Raw genomic sequence first — 20495 nt, 5'->3', positions numbered from 1 at the left:
GGATCTAGGGAGACTAAGGCAGCCAGAATCCTTAGGACAGAGTGCTGTAGGGAAAAGAGCTGCATTGAGAACCCCGGAGCTTTGCACAGGGTCATCCACAAGTATTCATCCAAGTACTGATTAGCATATGTTAAGGCAACTTTCCAAAATTGAGGAAAGAACTATCTGAAAGGATTAGGTAGACAGTATGTACAGCTTATGAGATGCTGGGAATAGTGGTTCCCACCACTAAGACAAGAAAAACTGGTAGTTTTCAACAGATTATAGGGCAATCAGTAAGGTCTTGCCTCAACAGTGAGAAATCTGTGCTTGAGACCAAACACAGATCCATAACCACCTAACAAATTATAAAGCAAGGCTTAAAAAATTCAAACTATGTCCAAGTAATTTAACTGCATCCAAGAATACAATTCAAGAACAGTTACAGTCATTTGCTTTATTGTTATTGTTGCTGGGGTTTTTTGGTGGCACTGGGGTTTGAACTCATGCTTGTGAAGCAGCCGCCCTACCACTTGAGTCACACAGCAGCCCCCAGTTAAAGTCATTTGTGATAACATGATGATCCAGAAGGATACTATACTAAGTGAAATAAGCCAGGCACAGAATGACAAGTACCACATGATCTCACTTATATATGCAATCTTAAAAAGTAGAACACATAGAGGTAGAGCCAGGTGCCACTGGCTCAAGTCTGTAATGCTTGCTACTTAGGAAGCAGAGAGCAGGAAGATACCAGTTGGAGGCCAGCCCTGGTAATAATTTGAGAGATCCTATCTTGAAAATACCCAATGTAAAGGGCTGGCTGAATGACTCAAGTGGTAGAGTGTCAGCCTTGCAAGCATAAGGCCCTGAGTTCAAACCCCAGTACCACACAAAAATAAATAAATAAGAAGTAGACTAAATAAGGGTTACCAGAGGCTGAGGAGAATAGAGATGTTGGTTAAAGGGTATAAAATTTCAATTAGGAGAAATAAATTTAAGAGAGCTACTGTATAATGTAATAACTATAGTTAATAGCATTTATTGTTGAAAATTATCAAGAGAATAGATTTTAACTGTTCTCACCACAAACAAAAGATGCTAAACATGTGAGGTGATGTACACAACTTGCTTTAGTTATTCCAAAATGTACATATATTTCAAAATAACATGTTGCACATGTTTTTGTCAATTAAAATAAGGAAAAAGAATAGTTAACAGTAATATAAAAATATATAGTACCCAAAAGGATAAAATCACAATGTCTGGAACCCAATAAAAAATTACCAAGCATGGGCTAGAAGCATGGCTCAAGTGGTAGAGCACTTACTATCAAAAAGAAAAAAATTACCAAGCATGTGGAAAGGGGAGAATTCATGACCTGTATTAAAGAGAACAATCAATCAATCGAAACCCAGAACTGAAACAGATACTATAGTTAACAGTAAAAGATAAAGCATTATATCTATATTCTGTATTTTCAGTGACTTGAAATATAGAAGGTACTTTTAAAAGATGTTAATTAAACTGCCAGAGATAAAAAGTAAAATGACTGAGACTAAAAAAATACTGTAAATTGGGCATGGTAGTGCACTTCTGTAATGCAAGTCTTCAGAAGGCTGTAGAACTGTAAGTGCAAGGCCAGACTGGGCTACACAGTAAAACACTCTGAAAACAAAACAAAAAAAAAACACCTGTAAATGAGATTAAGGACAGATTAGATATTGGAGAAGAAAAGATCAGTGGACCTGAAGATGAGGGATTAGTAATATCCAAAATGGAAGAACAAAGAAAAAAGAATCCAAGGCTGAGGGAGTGGCTCAAGTGGTAAAGCGTCTGCTTAGAAATGATGAGGCCTTGTGTTCAAACCCTATTACTGCAAAAAAAAAAAGAAAGAAAGTGCAAACAAACCTATAGTGACAGAAGCCAAGCACTAGTTACTTGGAGGTAGGACACACAGAGGAGCAGAAGAAAAGAGCTACAAAGTGGAACAAGAAAACTTGGGCTGAGTGAAGAACTACTGTAACTACCCTGATTGAAGTTACAGGTTTAGTAGTATATCCGTATGTCAAAACATATCAAATTTGGACTGGGAGCATGGTTCAAGCAGTAGAGCATCTGCTTTGCAAGCAGGAAACCCTGAGTTCAAACCCCAGTACCACCAAAAAGAAAAAAATATATATATCAAATTGTACACCTAAAATATTTGCTGTTTATTATATATCAATTATGCCTCAAGAAAGCTGTTTAAGAAACAGAGTCACATCATAGAAAATGACAAAGAACTCCATAAATGTATTCTTCCACCAAAACAACAATATAGCTGGGAAAACTCTGTCAGAATAAATGTTTTTAGAACTCTGAAATCTTACTGAAACTTTATAAGGGCTGGGGGTGTAGCTCAAGTGTTAGAGTACTCACCTAGCATGCTAAAGGTCCAGTACTGCAAAGGGAAAAATTTTTTTGCCCAAACTAAGAGAATGCTTAATGAAGAAAGACACTGGTAAATTTTGGTAGGAAAAAAAAGAGAGCATTGTGGCATCATAATTCACCTTCTTTACTATTCCCCACTTCCCAGATCAACAGCAGTTATGATGACTGCAGTCTGCATTCCTGGTGCAGGTTGTTGATACCAGAGGGATCAATATAGGCCTTCATCTCAAATACTTGTGACTGGGTTTTCAGCAGTCTGTTCCTCCCTGTGGGATCAGCTCAGGATGTTGCCTTCACTTTACCTAACTTGGAATCTTCTCAGTGCAGTAGTGGCCTCCAAGGTAACATTATATATATATGTATATACACGCGTATGTATACAGAACATGTCTCCAAGGTAACATTATATATATATGTATATACGTGCGTATGTATACAGAACATGTCTCCAAGGTAACATTATATATATATGTATATACACGCGTATGTATACAGAACATGTCTCCAAGGTAACATTATATATATATGTATATACACGCGTATGTATACAGAACATGTCTCCAAGGTAACATTATATATATATGTATATACACGCGTATGTATACAGAACATGTCTCCAAGGTAACATTATATATATATGTATATACACGCGTATGTCTCCAAGGTAACATTATATATATATGTATATACACGCGTATGTATACAGAACATGTCTCCAAGGTAACATTATATATATATGTATATACGTGCGTATGTACACAGAACATGTCTCCAAGGTAACATTATATATATATGTATATACGTGCGTATGTATACAGAACATGTCTCCAAGGTAACATTATATATATATGTATATACGTGCGTATGTATACAGAACATGTCTCCAAGGTAACATTATATATATATGTATATACGTGCGTATGTATACAGAACATGTCTCCAAGGTAACATTATATATATATGTATATACGTGCGTATGTATACAGAACATGTCTCCAAGGTAACATTATATATATATGTATATACGTGCGTATGTATACAGAACATGTCTCCAAGGTAACATTATATATATATGTATATACGTGCGTATGTATACAGAACATGTCTCCAAGGTAACATTATATATATATGTATATACACGCGTATGTATACAGAACATGTCTCCAAGGTAACATTATATATATATGTATATACACGCGTATGTATACAGAACATGTCTCCAAGGTAACATTATATATATATGTATATACACGCGTATGTCTCCAAGGTAACATTATATATATATGTATATACACGCGTATGTCTCCAAGGTAACATTATATATATATGTATATACACGCGTATGTATACAGAACATGTCTCCAAGGTAACATTATATATATATGTATATACGTGCGTATGTACACAGAACATGTCTCCAAGGTAACATTATATATATATGTATATACGTGCGTATGTATACAGAACATGTCTCCAAGGTAACATTATATATATATGTATATACACGCGTATGTATACAGAACATGTCTCCAAGGTAACATTATATATATATGTATATACACGCGTATGTATACAGAACATGTCTCCAAGGTAACATTATATATATATGTATATACACGCGTATGTCTCCAAGGTAACATTATATATATATGTATATACACGCGTATGTCTCCAAGGTAACATTATATATATATGTATATACACGCGTATGTATACAGAACATGTCTCCAAGGTAACATTATATATATATGTATATACGTGCGTATGTATACAGAACATGTCTCCAAGGTAACATTATATATATATGTATATACGTGCGTATGTATACAGAACATGTCTCCAAGGTAACATTATATATATATGTATATACGTGCGTATGTATACAGAACATGTCTCCAAGGTAACATTATATATATATGTATATACGTGCGTATGTATACAGAACATGTCTCCAAGGTAACATTATATATATATGTATATACACGCGTATGTATACAGAACATGTCTCCAAGGTAACATTATATATATATGTATATACACGCGTATGTATACAGAACATGTCTCCAAGGTAACATTATATATATATGTATATACACGCGTATGTCTCCAAGGTAACATTATATATATATGTATATACACGCGTATGTCTCCAAGGTAACATTATATATATATGTATATACACGCGTATGTATACAGAACATGTCTCCAAGGTAACATTATATATATATGTATATACGTGCGTATGTACACAGAACATGTCTCCAAGGTAACATTATATATATATGTATATACGTGCGTATGTATACAGAACATGTCTCCAAGGTAACATTATATATATATGTATATACACGCGTATGTATACAGAACATGTCTCCAAGGTAACATTATATATATATGTATATACACGCGTATGTATACAGAACATGTCTCCAAGGTAACATTATATATATATGTATATACACGCGTATGTCTCCAAGGTAACATTATATATATATGTATATACACGCGTATGTCTCCAAGGTAACATTATATATATATGTATATACACGCGTATGTATACAGAACATGTCTCCAAGGTAACATTATATATATATGTATATACGTGCGTATGTACACAGAACATGTCTCCAAGGTAACATTATATATATATGTATATACGTGCGTATGTATACAGAACATGTCTCCAAGGTAACATTATATATATATGTATATACGTGCGTATGTATACAGAACATGTCTCCAAGGTAACATTATATATATATGTATATACGTGCGTATGTATACAGAACATGTCTCCAAGGTAACATTATATATATATGTATATACGTGCGTATGTATACAGAACATGTTTCCAAAAGTGAAATTGTTGCTGGGCACCAGTGGCTCACACCTGTAATCCTAGCTACTCAGGAGGTAGAGATCAGGAGGATTGAGGTTCAAAGCCAACCCAGGCAAATAGTTCGTGAGACCCCATCTCAAAAATACTCAACACCAAAAAGGGTTAACAGTGTGGCTCAAGTGGTAGAGCACCTGCCTGGTAGGCTCAGAGCATGAGGCTCTGAGATCAAACCCCAGGACTGCCAAAAGAAAAAAAAAGTGGGACTGTTAGAGGAGACCAAGGAAGAAGGAAAAGAAGAAAGGGATGATAGAGAGTGAATAATAATGAAATACATCACATCTGTGTTGGAACACAGATGTTCACAGATTGTTCACAGAAAACTGTTGAACAATACAGGGTAGGCGGGAAGGGTAAGGAATAGTAGTGGAGGGGGTCAGACTGATTTAAGCACAATATATTTACAGTAAAATACCAAGGCAAAATACCCATTGAACAATAAACAAACAAATAATGAAAGACAGGAGTGTAAAACAGGTCATGTTAAGGGGAAGACACTAGTGAGAAAGGGAGGGTAAATGAAGAGGGTAAAGGAGGGTGAATATAGTTGATGTACTTTCTATATAGGTATGAATATTGAACATGGAAACCTGTTGAATTCACCATCAGAAAGGGAGAATAATGGAGGGGATGAACAAAATTTGGGTATAATACATTTATATATGGAAATAGCACAACAAAATCTCCTGTATAACTATCATAAAATAATAAAAATGTTTTAAAAAAATATATAGTAACCAAGAAATGACCCAGAAATCCACTAAATTTTTTTTTGATGAAACTGGAGTTTGAACTCAGGGTTTCACACTTGTAAAGCAGGCACTCTACCACTTGAACCACACCTCCATCCATTTTGCTCTGGTTATTTTGGAGATGGGGTCATGAAAACTATTTTCCTGGGCTGGCCTCCTGATCTCAGCCTCCCAAGTAGCTAGAATTATAGGTGTGAGCCATTGGCACCTGGGTCCAATAAGTATTTTTATTTATTAATTTTTGTGTGTGTGGTACTGGAGTTTGAACTCAGGGTCTATACCTTGAGCCACTCCACCAGCCCTTTGTTTTAGAAGGTTTTTTTGTTTGTTTGTTTGTTTTTGAGATGAGGTCTTGTGAATTATTTGCCTGGGCTGGCTTTGAACCGCAATCCTCTTGATCTCTGCCTCCTGAATAGCTAGGATTACAGCTCTAATGCAGATTTTTTAATTTCAAAGATTATGGTATTTCTTTATCTGACAAAACAACATGGCCTTAACTCTACTTAACTCATGAGGTTATTGGCAGAATTGAGCAAAGTATGTCTGTGAAACATATATACCTACATCATATGAGATAGCTAACATATCAGTGCATAGATTTTATACCACCAATTATGTATTACAGGTTGAATATCCCTTATCTGAAATCCTTGAGCATATTTAGAATTTGGGAATACACATAATTCTAAATAAAATTTATGTTTCATATATACCTTGTGCACATAGCCCAAAGGTAATTTGATACAAAAATTTTGTATATTTCAATGTGCCTTCCTGCATTTTGATTGCAAACTATCATATAAAGTCAGGTGTGGAATTTTCCACAAAATTTCAGAGTTTGGAAATTTCAGATTCCAGATTACAACTGCTTAAACTGTATTACTTTAGTACTAAATTGAAAGAAATTTTCCCTCTAGTAACAAACCACAGGAAATATCTATCAATGAGCTTTTTTTTTTTTTCTTTTTTGGGACTGAGGTTTGAATTTAGGGCTTCACACTTATAAAGCAGGCATTCTACCACTTGAGCCACACCTCCAGTCCATTTTGCTGTGGTTATTTTGGAGATGGGGAACTATGTGCCTGGGCTGGCCTCAAATCACAATCTTCATGACCTCAGCCTTCCCAGGAGCTAGGATTATAGGTTTGAGACACTGGTGCCCCACTAGAGACTGCATTTTAACCTCTACTTGTTTCATACTGCAAGTCTCAGAAATTTAGAAGCAACATTATATATTGATGTACTGTGTGGGTTAATTCACTAGTAAAATTCATAAAAGATATATTACCCATAGTGATTATTTACAGCATTTTCAAAATCCAATGTCTATTATAGCCCTGTAATACAAAACCATGTAGTTGTTTCAAAAGATATTATAGAAAATACATTTCATTACATGGAGATATGGTCAAAATGTTGACTAATAAAATCAGATTACAGAAAGCATTATCGTTATTTTATGTATTTTAAAAATATACTTAGAAAGATATAATATATATAACATATAATACATAACATATTACATTATTAATACATATTAGTGATTGATCATATCTGGGTGATTTTTAATTATCTACCTTCATCCTCTCCTGAATTTCTCAAAATTTCTATAGTAAATAAGTAGAGCTCTTTTGTTTTGCTTGTTTTTTGTTTTTTTTGAGTCTTGCTATGTAGCCCAGTTCGGTCTCTAACTCTGTGATTCTCTTGCTTCTGCCTCCTGAGTACTGAGATTACAGGTATGAACTACTATGCCTGGCAGTAGTTATTTTTAATATGAAATTGTTTCAAAATGTAATAACAAATAAGTGAATCTCTACTTCCTGGAATGGATCATCTTTGCTTTTTATTTATTTATTTCCTTTGGTACTACTGGGGCTTGAACTCAAGAGCCTTGCAATTGATAGGCAGGCACTCTACCACTTGAGTTACACCTCTAGCCCCCCTTGTTTCCTATTTACATCTGAGTGTGTGTGACCTCCTTGCAAAGTGTTGACACAGTCTACAGATGCTTACCTGTCCAACTGCTTGCAGGTTATAGCAGATGATGTCCTTATGGGTTGCTGGTGTTCCATAGAGAAGTGCCTCAATGAGCCAGCAAACTCCCACGAGCAGATCAGAGAAACTCAGATAAAAGAGTGGTCTTATCTGTCAAAAGCCACAAAATTCTCATTTCATTAGTGATATAGCTAAGAAAATGGAACAGCTATTTTGATGTTTAGAGGGCTGCTCTTGTTAGGCAGGTGCTCTACCACCCGATGTTTATTTTGTTTTTTTTTTTTTGCAGTGCTGGGGGTTAAACTCAGGGTCAACACCTTGAGCCACTCCACCAGCCCTTTTTAGTGAAGGGTTTTTGCAAGATAGGGTCTTGAGAAGTATTTGCCTGGGCTGGCTTCAAACCATGATCCTTGTGATCTCTGCCTCCTGAGTAGCTAGTAGTATAGGTGTAAGCGCCCAGCTCTGATACATGTTTTGAGTAGAAAACTGCATCATTTCGCTGGGGCTTCTGTCATTTGTTGACTGTGGGAAAAACAAAGGAAGACTCTAGAAAGGAAGGAATCTGTAATCACAGCTGTCTCAACTGCCCTGGAATCAGAGTATTCATGGATGCGATTAGCACTGGACTTTCTTATTCACAGAGACACTACTTTCTTAGACATAGGGCCAAAGAAAGAATAGAAAGATGAAAAATTCTGTGGTGGAGACACACCACAAATGAACAATTCACAGAGTTATAGTTGTGTTGCCACATCTTCTAAAATTGGAAAATGAGGCCTGGCAGACTGGCTTAAGTGGTAAAGCACCCGCTTAGCAAGCATGACGCCCTGAGTTCAAACCCCAGGGTTGCCAAAAAAATTAAAAATTAAATAATAAGCTAAGTATTTAGGAATATAGTTGAGGACTCAAAAATAGTAAGGCAGTCAGGCATAGTGGCTCAAGCCTGTAATCCTAGCTACTTGAGAGGTGGAGATTGGGAGGACCGTAGCTCCAGGCCAGCTTCATCAAAAAGATAATGAGCCCCCATCTCAACCAATAAAAACTGGCTATGTGCCTGTTATCCCAGCTATATGAGAAGCATTAATATATGAGGACTGTCGTCCAGGGCCTGCCCAGGCATAAAAATAACTCAAAAACAACTAAAACAAAAAGGGCAGCAGGTGTGGTTAAAATGGTAGAGTGCCTGCCTAGCAAGCACCAGGCCCTGAGTTCAACCTCCAGTGCCAAAAACAACAAAAAGTTTCATAACAATGAAAAGTAAATGTAGTCAGTCATTGGTGAACTGGCAGAAATATAAAAAAATTAGAGGTATATATTTAGCTAGTATAGAAATGAGAACCCGATTTTTTTCAGAAAAATAAAAATTTTAAAGGAAAAGTAAAGGTGGGAGAAATGTCAGTATGCAATATGCTGCTTTTCAACTTCTGACCAAATTAAAGAAGTTTGTCCTCTTATTATCTAGTATCCTTCTCCTTTTGACGTTCCTACTTCCAATTACTTAACAATAATTTTGGTCTTTCCATGGAAAAATATCAAATGTCTATTCAGAGACTTAAAGAAAAGCTAAAGTGGAGAAATATGTCTTGCTCATGGATTGTAAGATGCAACATTATAAAAATGTTAGTTCTCCCTAAATTGAACTATAGATTAAACACAATCTCAATTAAATCTCAGCTGATTTTCCTGTGGAATTTGATAAGCTGACTCTAAATCTAATGTAAAAATACAAATATTAGCTGGGCATGGTGGCCCATACTTGTAATTCAAGCACTCAGGAGGCTGAGGCAGGAGGAGTCTTAGCTGAAAACCAGTCTGGGCTATTTAGAAATCTTCCAATTTTATGCTTCCCATTGTATCTGAAATGATAGTCTCAGCTATTTGTTGAGCTGGGGTCTTGTGAATGTTTTGTCCAGGCTGGCCTCAAACTGTGACTCTCCCAATCCCAGCCTCTCAAGTAGCTAGTATTACAGGCTCAAGACAATAGCACCTGGCTTTAAGTATAAAGTATTTAAATAAATATCAGATATTAGTATTTAACCATATGTGGCCTTTGCTCTGTATAAGCCTGAAACAGTTCCAGCCAAATAGTTAAATCAGAGATTCTACTGGCCTCTGACCTACCACAAGTTTATAACTGTTACAGATAAAAAATTAAAACTCAATATAGCCTGGCGTTGGTGGCTCACAAAGCCAGCCCAGGCAAATAGTTCTGTGAGACCCTATCTTGAAAAACCTTTCACAAAAATAGGGCTGGTGGAATGACTCAAGGTGAAGGCCCTGTACCATAAAAAAAAAAACAGAAAAACAAACAAACAAAAAAATAACCACTGAATACAAAATAAACCCAGGTGAAGAAAAGCAGCCATGCGGCTTTTCTGAAGAAGAACATAATTTTGGTGATTAATTTTAAAAATATTCCTATGGGCCATTAAAACATACCTCCAGTTTTGGTAGGGAAAAGGAGGATAAAAAGAAGTGTATTTGCTTGCATTCATGGTAGAAAACCATGAGTTCTCACAACGGGAAATAAAACCAATCCAGTAAACAACAAAGATTAACAGAGTACCTATTACTGAAACCAAGAAAAGATTCCATAGAAGGCATGAATTTGATGAAAGAACATTATATGCATGAATGAAAATATTTACAATGAAATCCCTTTACACAATTAATATACACTAATTTTTTTTTAAAAAGATGGGAGGGGTGTGGGGAAAGGGGAGGGGTGAGGAACAGGGGGAAGAAATGGCCCAAACAATGTATGCACATATGAATAAATGAATTAAAAAAAATAAATTGAAAGGCTGAGGGGCTCAGTGGTAGAGCACCTGCCAAGCACTCAAGAGGACTTTGACTTAAAAAAAAAAGATTGGTTGGTAAAGTGGCTCAAGTGGGAGAGTGCCTGCCTAGCAAGCATGAGGCCCTGAGTTCAAATCCCAGTACTGCAGAAAAAAAAAGAAAGACAGAAAGAAAAAAAAATCATCCTCAAACGTAACAAGATACTATGCTGAAGGAAATATAAAGAAACATAAAATATAGCTCATGCTCTTTAGGAAAATACAATCAGCACAGTTGTTGGTAAGAAGGAAAATTCAAATAGCACAAGTCTTGGTCTTTTTAAAAATCACAAGGTAGGGCTGCTGGGGTGACTAAAATGGTATAACACTTGCCTAGGACAGGAAATACAAGGCCCAGTAACACACACACATACACACACACACACCCATGCTGAGTGTGGTGGCATATACACATAATCCCAGCACTCAAAAGGCCAAGCCACAAGGATCATGAGTCATGAGTTCAATGTACCTCGGTGGTACACACCTGCCTAGCACACACAAACTCTGGACTTGAGTCCCAGCCTAACGACAACAAACAAACCAACAAATACATATATTTTCATTTGGCTTTTTTTTTTTGAGACAGGATCTCACTATGTAGCCCAGGTTGGCCTTGAACTCATTTTTCTCATTCCTTAGCTATCACAATTACAAGTGTCTACCACCATATATGACTTGTGTTTAATTTAAACCAAGAGCAGAATAAAGGGGTGGTGAGCAAAAATACATTCTGTGAAGAGTTTTCCCTAGGGAAGTTCTGAGTCCAAGTCTATCTTTATGAAAGACGTAAGACAACTCGTATAAATATTCTTCTAAAATAATGCTTCTCACTAGGCGCCAGTGGCTCACACCTGTAATCCTAGCTACTCAGGAGGCAGAGATCAGGAGAATCGCTGTTCAAAGCCAGCTCTAGGCAGTTCATGAGACCCTATCTTGAAAAATACCCAACCCAAAAGGGCTGGCAATATGGCTCAAGTGGTAGAGCACCTGCCTAGAAAGCACGAGGCCTGAATTCAATTCCCAGTACCACCAAAAATAAAAAATAAATAAAACAATGCTTCACAGTATTTCTATTTAAGTGAAATCAATTACCCTCCAATTTACTGTGGTTATTTTTAATTTAATGGACCATACAGTAGACCATAATCTGCCTTTTTCAGATTATATCTTCCATGTATTTTTGTGTTAAAAAAAATCTTTGGTGAAAAAAATAAATGAAAACAGTAGAATATTGCCAACCTGGAAAAAGATCAGAATTCCATAGACCAAGAAAGCAGAATGTGGCGGTTCAAATTAACAAAGTGACACTAAGATCCTTTTGAGCTCTGGTAATAGGAAATAAGAGAGAAATGCAGCGAGAGAAATTAAAGGTCCCAAACTAAGCCAAAGTCAATCCTTCATCCTTATAAAGCCCTAACCCACTGTCATGCCATAAGGTTACTTTACAGCAGTGGTTCTCAATCAGGAGTGATTTTTGCCTTGCTCCCAACAGACATCTGACAATGTATGAAAATGTCTTTGATGTTATAACTGAAGACAGGGAGGGTCTGCTGTTAGTATTTGGTGGGTAAAGGCTGCTAAGCATCCTAATGTGCAGGATAGCCTCCCATAACAAGTAATTATCTAGCTCAAAAAGTCAGTAGTGCTAAGGTTGAGAAACTATACTTCAGAGATGAAGCTTAACTGGCTCTACTGTGTAACTCATACTTTATTAACTTAATCACATCTAGACTCAAAGTTCAGCAAAGGAAACAAACATTAGAGAAATCTAAATCACAGGGAGATGTTTGGCCTAAAAATTACTTTGGTAGGAAAGGACAAGACAGTATCACGACTTCTATTTTTGTGGCTGTTGTTGTTGAGACAGTATCTAACTGTGTTTCCCAGATTCAAATGACTCTCTTGCTCTCGGTCTCCTGAGTAGGTGGTACTACAGTCACACACCACTATTCTTTCTACCTCTGCATCTGAAACTTCAAATTTTTCTTTTCATTAGGCAGTATATTTCAATGGTTTAAAAAGTATATATGGGGCCCAGCAGAATGGTTCATGCCTATAATCTCAGCAGATGGAGGAGGTGGAGGCAGGAAGATAGCAAGATTGAGGCAGGCCTGGGCTATACAGTGAGACCCTGTCTTAAAAACAAGTAAGGGGTTGGGGGTGTGGTTCAAGTGGGAGAGTACCTGTCCAGCAAGCTTAAGGGCCTGGGTTCAGAACCCAGTACTGCCCCCCAACAAAAAAAAAAAAGACAAACAACAAAAGTGCACATGGGGTCAAGCTTTCAAACTAGACAAGTATGTGCTCCAGTTCCAACAGTTATTAGCTGTAGGACCTTCAGAAAATCCCTCCATCTTATTGAGATTTCATTTCCTTGTCTTATCTAACTAATGATATCTTACTACAAAAACCACTTTAGAGTGTTTTTAAAAATTTTACTTTATTTTTGAATTAGTATATATCAATAACATGACAGCATTTCATTTTGATAATTGCATACATGTATACAGTGTACTGTGAACAAGTTTGCCCCTTCCATTATATTCCCATTCTTCTTTTCCCTCCTCCCACCTCCAGACTGGTTCTTCTTACTACTATTGGACTTTTTTTTTTTGTCCTGGGGATTGAACCCAGGGCCTTACTATGCATGATAAGCACACTCTCTACTACTGAGCTATACCTCCAGCCCTTTCAGAGATTTTTTTTTCTTTTTTTTTGGCAGTACTGGGCCTCACTACTCAGGGCCTCAGCCTTGCTAGGCAGGCACTCTATCACTTGAGCCACTCCACCAGCCCTGTGTTCTTTCGGATATTTTCAAGATAGGGTCTTGTGAACTATCTGCCAAGGCTGGCTTTGAACCTCTTGATCTCTGCCTCCCAAGTAGCTAGGATTACAGGTGTGAGCCACTAACACCTGGCTCAGAGTTGTTTTAAGGATTAAATATAAAATCTATTTAAAGGCAGGCATGATGGTTCATGCCTATAATCTCAGCAGTCAGGAAGATCAACAGTTGTTGGCCAGCTGGACTCTGATGGCTCACACCTGTAATCCTAGCTATTTGGGAGGCTGAGATCAGAAGAATCATGGTTTGAGGCCAAACCACACAAATAGTTTGTAAGACTCCACCTCCAAAATAACCAGAGCAAAATGGTGGGCTGGAGGTGTGGCTCAAGCCATAGAGCATCTACTGTGCAAACACAAAGCCCTGAGTTCAAACCCTAGTCCTACCAGAAAAAAAAAAAAAAAGAGTTGGAGCCTGGCTGCATATAGATACTCTGTTTCAAAAAAGGTAAGGGGTTGGTGGGCATTTGTAAAGGGGTAGAACACCTAGCAAGCATGAGACACTGAGTTCAATCCTCCCCCAAAAACTATTTAAAGAACTGCTGGGTGCCCATGGCTCATAACTGTAATCCTAGCTATTCAGGAGGCAGAGATCAGGAAAATTGCATTTTGAAGCCAGCCTGGGCAAACAGTTTTTGAGACCCTACCTCAAAAAACCCTTCACAAAAACAGGGGCTGGTAGAGAGGCTCAAGGTAAAGGTCCTGAGTTCAAGCCCTAGTACCATGAAAAAAAAAAAAAGAACTGAGTACATATACCTAGAATAAATACTAAAATTTTTGCTTAATTTGGAGGCAGATTATAGTTAAGAGTATGGATTTTTGAAAATCCCTGCTCTGCTACTTACTATGTAACTTGAGCAAGTTATTTCCTGACTTTGACTTCAATTTTTTCATCTGTAAAATAGTCTTGCTGCCATCTGCCTGACAGAAGAGTGATGCACGCCAATGAGATAAAGTATGTCAAATACTCGGCACAGCTGGAACACAGTAAGCCTTCCAGTAACCAAAGCTATTTTTACTACTGAAATGAGCCCAGTAAAACCCAATGCATACTCCACACACAAAAGCTCTCCTATACATGTCCTGAACTATGCTTTGACTACTTTTGTGCCACCTGGCCTGGTTGTTATACTTCTCTTAAAATCTTTACTGAGGCAGCAAATATAACACTTTCCATAGTACTCTTAGTCAGGAAGGTTTTTAATTTGATATTTTTTGGTATAAGTAGTTTTACAAATGATATAATTTTGCTCACCATTAAATTATAATTGCCCAGAAGGACAGAGCAGCAAAACAAATACCTTTTGTATAGCAAAGTCTTTCAACTATCTCCTAGCCCCACTAGCAATTTTCCCAAGGTATCAAAATCAGAAAATTCATGTCTAGGCAGGACCTTGTCATGCTTAGAGTGAATACAGCATTCAGACAACACTCTTGTTTCTTTAATGTTGATAACTAATATATATCAAAGAAGCCCACATTTAATAGTTAATCTCCAAGAATTCAAAGTCACAGTTAATAGGAAAAAAAGGGAACCCTACTGACAGTGTCTAAAATATTTCAATCTATTATAATGAGGAATTTATAATTCAAAGATTTATTCCATTACTTACAGATAACACTTCTCTGTCATCTAGCTCAAAAACTAAGTCACTAAAAGTTCAAATTCAACTCAAAGAAAGATTGCTCACCTCTGGTGATTTCTGTATATCCTGGAAGACAGCATAGGTAATAAGTGAACTTGAACCTATAACACTGAGAGACATAGATGATCCATTAAAACAGGACAGTAAGACTCCTTTATTTTTGCAGTTGATTTTTTTATGTGATTGATATGAATGACATAAAATAAGCCACACATATTTTTTAAAATGTAGAATGCTTCATAAACTTGCACGCCATCCTTGTCAAGGAGTTATGACAATCTTCATATCATTCTAATTTTTAATATATGTGAAGTGAGCACTTTACTGTTGGTTTTATTTTTAAATGTTTTCATTAGTACATGATAGTTATTTGGGGTTCATTGTGACATTCCCACATATACATATGTTGTACCCCATTGTGGTTCATCCCCTCTACCTCCCCCTGCTCTTGGTTTTGGGGTTTTGGTTTTTTTTTTGGCAGTACTGGGGCTTGAACTCAGGGCCTTATGCTTGCTAGGTAGGCGCTCTTACCAGTTGAGCCACTCCATCAGCCCTGCTCTTGGTTTTATAATGAACTCTGTTTACCAGGATGCCCACTGACTTCAGATGTTAGCTCTCAATGTATTCTGTTGCTATTGTTGTTGATGTTACAGTTTATTAGTCAGACTATTTCAACACAGTAAAGAATATAATTTCTAACTTCAGAGTAAAAGCATTTTCCCTTGGGAGGAAAATATAGAAAACTGCAGAATTCTTCAGTTTTGCTTATGCTAGTTTAGACAGTCATGCTGTTTGAGATTAAATAAACATACCTCAGAGTAGCCATGAAAAATTGTATCCACTGTATTGTGGAAAAAACCTAAATGAAAGAAAGAAAAAATTAAACTTTTTCATTTAATATTAACCTAGTTCCAATCTCACTGTTTGTTAGCCATCTCTTTAGCACAAATTCTTCTTCAAAAGCCTAATCAAAATATACTACCAGTTTGAGAATGAGTAAAAAGGTTGAACAGATCTCTGAGAAGGTAGGGTGGTTCCTTTGTCTCTCTCTCATGTCCATTTCTCTGGGAAACAATAAATTTTTACTGTTTAATAGTAAAATTAATAGAGCAGTGGATAGAAAATGACGGAATCCAGGCATGGTGGTGCACACCTGTGCTCCCAAGGCAGGTCTGGGATACATAATGAGTTCAAGGACAGCCTGGATATATAAGGGGACTCTGTCTCAAAAAACCAAGGACTGGGGATGTAGCTGAGAGGTATAGAATTTACCTAGTATGTGCAAGGCCCTGAAAAAAACAAAAAGACTGAATGAAAAAAGAAAGTTGAATGAGAAAACTAATAAAATGGAGAAGAGGTATAAAAAGTTAAATTATGAGAAAGAAAAGACATATGTATGGAAAGAATGGGTAACAAAGAAAGACAAGTACTACTATGTACAGTTGACTGACAAGAGAGCTAGAAAGACAGGACAAATGAATAGTAAATGATAAAGACAGAGAAAGAAGAAAACTTAGTATGGAAAGCAATTCCGTGAATGAAAAATACAGAACAAAGGGTAAGCAAAAAAAAAAAAAAGAGAGAGAGAGAAACAGCTTTTGATCTTACAGAGTCCCATTTGTCCTCTAGAGTGCTAGCCTCCAGTGGGAAAGCCATAAGGACTTTCAGTCCCAGTACCCTCAAGCAGCAATCCTTCTCAATCAGGTTCTAAAGCTCAAAGCAGTGAACAGGTAGCTCCACCTCTTCCTCAACTGGGCTCCTCCCTATCTAATCCTGCCCTGTCCCTTGAGGGTAAGGAGCAAGGTGGTGACAAGTGAAGGAAAAAGCCAAAGAGAAAGTCCAAAAATAGAAAGAACAGGTGACAAGGAAATAAAGTGGTAAGAAGCATTAGGAATGCTAAGAAGGGGCAAGAGACAGAGTAATCAAAAGGAACAGAAAGAAATGAGTCATAGTGAAAAGATAAATACAGCTGCAAGAGAGAAATGGAACAGAAAAAAAGGAAAACAAAGAAATAGGGCAGAAGGGATATTTGCTTAAAACTTGCCCCTTGTGTTTAGATAGAAGGAGAGACTAATAAAGTTTTAGTAAGCACAGTACAGTTAGGAAGACAGGAGGTTTTTAATGTTTGTCCTATTTAATACTAATATCTTAAATATTCTGAACTCAAAGTTAAATTAATTTTATTAATAATTAATATTTATTATTTAATAATTATTATTAATAAATTTAATTATTAAAATTTAATAATTTGTATTATTAAATTACACTATTCATTTAATGTACTCATGCTTAAATATTACTGTTGTGCAAAGCAGGAGATATAAAAATAAACAAGATACAGACCTAACCTTTCAGGAGCTTATAATATAGTAGGAAAAATGACTTTAATACTCAAGTGATTCATTTAGAGTAATATACAAAGTGGCATGTGAACAAGATTTGGAAGGACCAGTAAAATTCCGACAAAGCAAGACTGGAGGAAAGAGAAAGCAAAAGAAAGAACTCACTTACATAATCATTTATATTTAGTTATACTTACACATATTCTGTAAATATTTCCTTTTTGTATGTGGTGCTGAGGATTGAACTCAGGGCCTCAGAAATACTAAGCATGCACTCCACTGTGGAGCTATATGCCTAAACACCTAATATTTGTTAATAACATAAATTAGATCATTTGTGTGGCTGGAGTAATTTAAATACATGACATTCCTATCAAGTAAATATTATAATCTGAAATGGGAAATCAGACATTGTGAAATAAAGATTATTTTAATAACTATGCTTAAATTGTTCAGCAAACAAAAACACTAGATCGGAAACCTCCAGCTAAATGTCGTGGGAAAGTTTTGAGGTCTCTAATCATGTCTACCTAATAAGGGTGAGGATATTAATGACAGTCACACCAAGTGATAAGAAAATGCTTTAGGACAAAAGACTCTTGTCTGAGTCAAGAACAAATTTCAAATTGTTCAGAGAACAGCCACGCCAAACCAGTCTGCTGTTCTTGATAATATAACCTCAGAAGTCTTCCCTTTTATCTCTTCTAAAATGTCTATGGCACCTTCCAACACTTAGAGGTTTACTTTTCAGGTTTCCTCACTAAATTAAACCCTGCCTTCCCATTTGGAGTCTCTCTGGAAGCATGACCTTGCCATCTTCCTTTTCTATCCGGGATAACCCAAGACTCAAAAATAAAAAAGGTGGTATTTCTCAGTTTCCTCTTTTTCTCTTTTTAGTAAAAAGTCCCTTAGCAAGTTCAAACGTATCCCTGCTCTCACTCAATGTAATGGGTATTATACATATCAATCAGTTGAAATTCACATATTCATTAAACTTCTACCATGAGCAATTTACTCAAGTGAATGTAAAGAAAAACACTCAAATAAAAAAATATTTTATGTAAACAAAAAGATTTCTAAGAGTAATACTTTCAAAATATTTCTAATAGTTGCCAATTTTCAAGTGCTGTCTTTGTGTGAGGCTCCATGCTAAGCATTCTAATTCTTACACAACCTTTGAGGTAAGAAGTAGAATTAAGCCCATTTTACAGATGAAGAAGCTGATGCTTTAAAGAGTTGTCACTTCTTGAGCAGGGCAGTGGTGGTTCAGACCGGTAATCCTAGCTAAGTGGGAGGCAAAGGTAGGAGGACTGGGGTCTGAGGCCAGCCCCAGGAAAAAGGTGCAAAACCCTATCTCAAAAAATAACCTACAACAAAAAGGGCTGGAGGTGAGGCTCAAATAGTAGGGTGCTTTCCTTGCAAGCAAGACCCTGAGTTCACATTCCAGTACTGTACACAGTACTTGAACCATATTCACCCTCCCACATCAACTCCTCCTCCCACTGGTTCCAACCCCGCCCCAGACAGGACTTGTTCTGCCATCCCGTTCTGATTTTGTAAAAGGAAAAAAAATGATGTTTAAGATAGCTACACAGGGAGTTTCCTTGTGACGTCCCCATGTATATACGTATTATAACCGGAATTGGTTCATCTCTTTCTGCTTTCTACCTTAGTCTCATGGTGGTTTCAACAGGCTTAAAAATTCTGTATTCATTCCTGTATAGAAAGTACATCAACCATATCCACCTTAACTTCCTTCTTTTACCCTCCTCCTCTCATATGGGACCTCCCCTTAGCATGACCAGTTTTTCATAATATTGCTTGTATTTGTATTAGGTCTATATTCCCCATGAGGGGAAACGTGGCTTTTTGGCTTTCTGGTCTGGCTAACTTCCCTGAAGATAATGTTCTTCAGTTCCATCCATTTTTCTATAAACGACAAAATTTCATTCTTCTTTGTGGCTGAACAGAATTCCACTGTATATAAATACCACATTTTCTTAATCCACCCAAATCTGTTTTCACAATACTGCAGTCTTACTTTATGCTAAGTACTTTGAAAAGGAATGCTTTTGTTCTTTTGGAGTCAGCGTCTGGCTTTGCAGCCCAGGCTGGCCTCATACTTGGGATCCACCTGTCTCAGCGTCCCTAGTGCTGGGATTACAGCTGTGCACCGCGAAGCGCGGCTGAAAAGTGGGCAGAATAGAAGGCTTTCAGTCTTTCTGGAGCCCAGAACATGGACGGCGGAGTTTTCATCTTTCAGCCACGCCTGCTTTTACAGGACCCTGACGCCTCCCAGGTGAGACACTCGCCCCAGACAGGCCTGACTGGGCTCTGACTGCCAACAGCCGGCTCTGACGAGCGTCGGAACAGAGGCCTAGGGAGGGGCGCGGTCTGACCGAGGCGCACAGGGGTCAGCGGAGCGGGGGGCACAGTCTGCCTGTCTAACCCGAGGTGGTGACTGGTCCCAAGGAACCGCCTGACGGACCAAAGGCAGCAAGGCAGGAAGTACTGCCTCGTAGTCTCCGAAGGGGAGGAAAAAGATAGCAAAGAAAGTCCTGAAGCATCGCGGCGCACAAGCTTCGCGCGTCTCCTCACGCGGCGACGAACGCTGACCCTCGGCGAACCTTTCTGAGTGCGCGTGCGCGGCAGTCCCACTTCCGTCCCGCCCATCTGCTCACGTGACCCCTCCGTCGCCCTGGGCCGGCCGGGTATCGCAGAGTGCGCATGCGTGACTCCTCCAGCCCCTCCCTCTCACCCTAGATCAGCAAGAG

The 20495-nt window shown here is 37.5% G+C and overlaps 1 protein-coding gene across 4 annotated transcripts in view; it reads right to left on the bottom strand.

Moving 5' to 3' along the window:
• Positions 1 to 20337, bottom strand: part of Tmem116 (transmembrane protein 116) — a 56434-nt gene extending 36097 nt beyond the window's left edge. Inside the window, exons 1-4 of one of the 4 annotated variants that reach the window (XM_074060710.1) lie at positions 19763 to 20337; positions 16192 to 16238; positions 15425 to 15488; positions 8074 to 8205 (exon numbers count right to left, since the gene is read on the bottom strand). In XM_074060710.1, the coding sequence (XP_073916811.1) occupies positions 8074 to 8205; positions 15425 to 15488; positions 16192 to 16205 (210 nt within the window). In that variant the 5' untranslated portion in view covers positions 16206 to 16238; positions 19763 to 20337. Of the gene's footprint in view, positions 1 to 8073; positions 8206 to 15424; positions 15489 to 16191; positions 16239 to 16987; positions 17532 to 19762 lie in introns of those variants that run through there. The other 3 variants (XM_074060711.1, XM_074060709.1, XM_074060712.1) reach the window with 3 other exon arrangements.
• Positions 20338 to 20495: the final 158 nt, after the last annotated feature.

This window comes from Castor canadensis, chromosome 18, assembly GCF_047511655.1.
Source record: "Castor canadensis chromosome 18, mCasCan1.hap1v2, whole genome shotgun sequence".
NCBI classification, from domain to species: Eukaryota; Metazoa; Chordata; class Mammalia; order Rodentia; family Castoridae; genus Castor; species Castor canadensis.
Note: the sequence above shows the minus strand (reverse complement) of the source record. Positions and strands in the feature narration are given on the sequence as shown.